Source organism: Emiliania huxleyi, assembly GCF_000372725.1.
Source record: "Emiliania huxleyi CCMP1516 unplaced genomic scaffold EMIHUscaffold_298, whole genome shotgun sequence".
Lineage (NCBI taxonomy): Eukaryota > Haptophyta > Isochrysidales > Noelaerhabdaceae > Emiliania > Emiliania huxleyi.
The window spans coordinates 70,101-72,571 of NW_005199785.1; the positions used below are offsets into that span (position 1 = coordinate 70,101).

At 66.6% G+C, this 2,471-nt stretch overlaps 2 protein-coding genes across 2 annotated transcripts in view; both read left to right on the forward strand.

Moving 5' to 3' along the window:
- The window catches only part of EMIHUDRAFT_239896 (hypothetical protein), a gene marked incomplete at both ends in the record, with an annotated part of 7,487 nt that extends 6,618 nt beyond the window's left edge, over nucleotides 1-869 (forward strand). The window contains one exon of the mRNA XM_005775641.1: nucleotides 20-869. Within this exon, the coding sequence (XP_005775698.1) occupies nucleotides 20-869 (850 nt within the window). The remainder of the gene's footprint in view (nucleotides 1-19) is intronic.
- Nucleotides 870-1,644: 775 nt separating this feature from the next.
- EMIHUDRAFT_239898 (hypothetical protein) lies at nucleotides 1,645-2,462 on the forward strand (the record flags this gene model as incomplete). The annotated part of the gene is made up of 2 exons (XM_005775642.1): nucleotides 1,645-2,227; nucleotides 2,425-2,462. The coding sequence occupies 2 exons, from the start codon at nucleotides 1,645-1,647 to the stop codon at nucleotides 2,460-2,462; spliced, it is 621 nt and encodes a 206-aa protein (XP_005775699.1).
- Nucleotides 2,463-2,471: the final 9 nt, after the last annotated feature.

Consider the following 2,471-nt stretch of genomic DNA (forward strand, 5'->3'; position numbering starts at 1 on the left):
CTTTGGCGCCGACCGCGAGCCGGTACGGCGGCCTCGCCCTGCGCGACATCGCCTTTGGCAGCAGCCAGGGTCGCCTCGGCAAGGGCGGCCAAGGCACCGTTAGGCTTGGCCGCCACTACGGTGGTCGTCTCGCGGTGAAGCAGCCGCTGCGCGCGAGCAGCGCCTTTGCCTCCGAGTGTCAGATCGCGGCAGCACTACACCATGAGAACATCATCTATGTGATGGGCTTTGCATGCGCCCCGCGCGAGACGCCGTTCCTCGCTCTCGACTATGCCGACGCAGGGACTCTGGGAGATTTGTTGATCGGGGATCAGAGGGGCGAGAGCCGCTCCCTCGGCGTGCAGATTGCAAGAGCAATGTCGTACCTGCACACGCGATCTCCCCCCATCGTGCACCTTGACCTCAAGCCATCGAACGTGCTGCTGTCGGCGCGCTCTGAGGGGCTTGTCGCTAAGCTGTGTGACTTTGGGCAGGCGAGGCGACTAGCCGTTGGGGCGCAGCTCTCGCACTCAGGCACGCCGGGTTGGCGGGCGCCCGAGCAGGTGCGGGTGGCCCGCGACTTCGCAGTCGTGCCGCTTTCGCGTGGCACCGACGCCTGGTCGCTAGGGTGTGTCCTGGCTGCGCTCGAGGCGCCGTCGGGCGTCTGCGACCCGTACCACTTCGCCACGGGCGACGCGCCAGGCAAGTGCGACTCGCGCCTCCGACACGAGCTCGACGCAATCGTCGCGAACGGCTTCACCCGCCCGTGTGTGCCCGATGAAAGCCCGCTTGCAGGTGTGGTCAGCGCGTGTACGCACGCCCTGCCTAGCGAGCGAGCGACGTGCGCGTGGGTGCGCGCCGAGCTCGAGCAGCTTCTGCTGCAGCCGTGAGCGCAGAGAGTGACGCGCGAGTGACGGGCGAGGCCGATTGTCGATCTGGTTGGTGCCATGTTTTGAGGGTGTATGAAATCTGTAATTGTCAAATGACACCCGGCTAGGCCGACACAGCCCCCCTCCCCCACTCGCCGCGCTCACAGTCTCGCACAAAATAAACAGCCGGGAGCCGGGCGTCGGGTCGTGTGGGCACAGCCTCACACAGCCTCAGCAGACACAGCCTGCGCGACGAGCCGGCCCGCCTAGGCAAAGGGCGAAAAGCAGAGGATCGCCGCATTCACGCCGTTGCGGCGCGACGGCGTCAGTCCCTCCGGCGTGACGGGCGGCGCGGTAACACGCGCCCGTTTCTTGCCGCCGGCGTTGACCGGAGCGGTCGAGGACGACGCAGCGGCAACTACGCCGTTGACGGGAGCCGGGCTCGGCTTCGGCATGCGCGAGAAGAATTTGTGAAGTGTCCCATGCTCGCTCTCTGGCGAGAGGGCCATCAGGCGCTTGAGCGCATCCTCCTTGTACTTGGTCACCATGTGGGCCGGGAGGTCTCGGGCTTGGCGGCGCGTCAGCGGCGGCACGACCGGCTCGTCGAGGGGGTCCTTCGTGGCGGCGACCTTGCGCTTGTGCGCGCGGACGTACACCTTGCGGAGGCGTGGCTGAGGGCACTCTCCCGAGGGCGGCATGGCGACTTGCTGTGGATGTAGTCGATGTGTGCAGTGTGCAGGATTTGCACCCTTTTTGCATTCATCCTGACACGCTGAATGCATCCTTTTTGCACTCCATGGAGGCGCTGGTCAACACTGTGCTGCTGGCTGCACACCCGAGCCTTCGCGAGCGCTGCAACGCCGCAAAGGTCGTGTCGGTCCTCGAGGAGCTCGGGGCGTACGACTCGTCCGCACTGCGGTCACTCCTCTCGTCGTTCACCGACACCGTCGCACACAAGCTGAAGGAGGAGGAAGCAGCACCGCCAGCTCTGGTCGCCGCGCTGGCGACGCATGTCGACTCGGGCAGCCTATCAGAGCCTCAGAACATCGGCGGCGCGATGGACGCGACAGCTGCAACCTCCTCCTCGAGCAGCGCCGCCGCTGCTGTCACCCCGAGGACGGTGAAGGCGAAGGCCGGCGGCGGCAAGCATAGCACGCTGCAGCAGAAGTCGATCGGCGCGTTCTTTGCTGGTGGCACCAGGACTACGTACGCGACGCTGCCGGGCATAGGCCGTCAGATCAGATCCGTTACCTCGCTCACGCCCGAGCAGCTGCAGGCTGTGGGCAAGGCGCCCGAGAAGTTCACGTCGTGCGCCAAGGGCTGTGGGCAGACATTCTTGCACGGGCCTGCGCGCGTTGCGCACGAAAAGTTCTGCAGCGGTCGCGCGGCCGAGACGGCCGCCGAAGTCGCCGCCGCCGCAGAGGCTGCCGCCTCCGCTGCCACCACCACCCAGCCCGCCACCGCCGTCACCGAGGCTGCCGCCGAAGCCGCTGACAGCAGCGACGACGAGCAGCCACCCGCGAAAGCACCAAAGCTGCGCGCGGATGGCGGCATCAAGCAGAGTGGGCTCCGCCAGGGCGAGAAGAAGGGCATGAAACACTCGCTCTACTTTAAGCTCGAGGT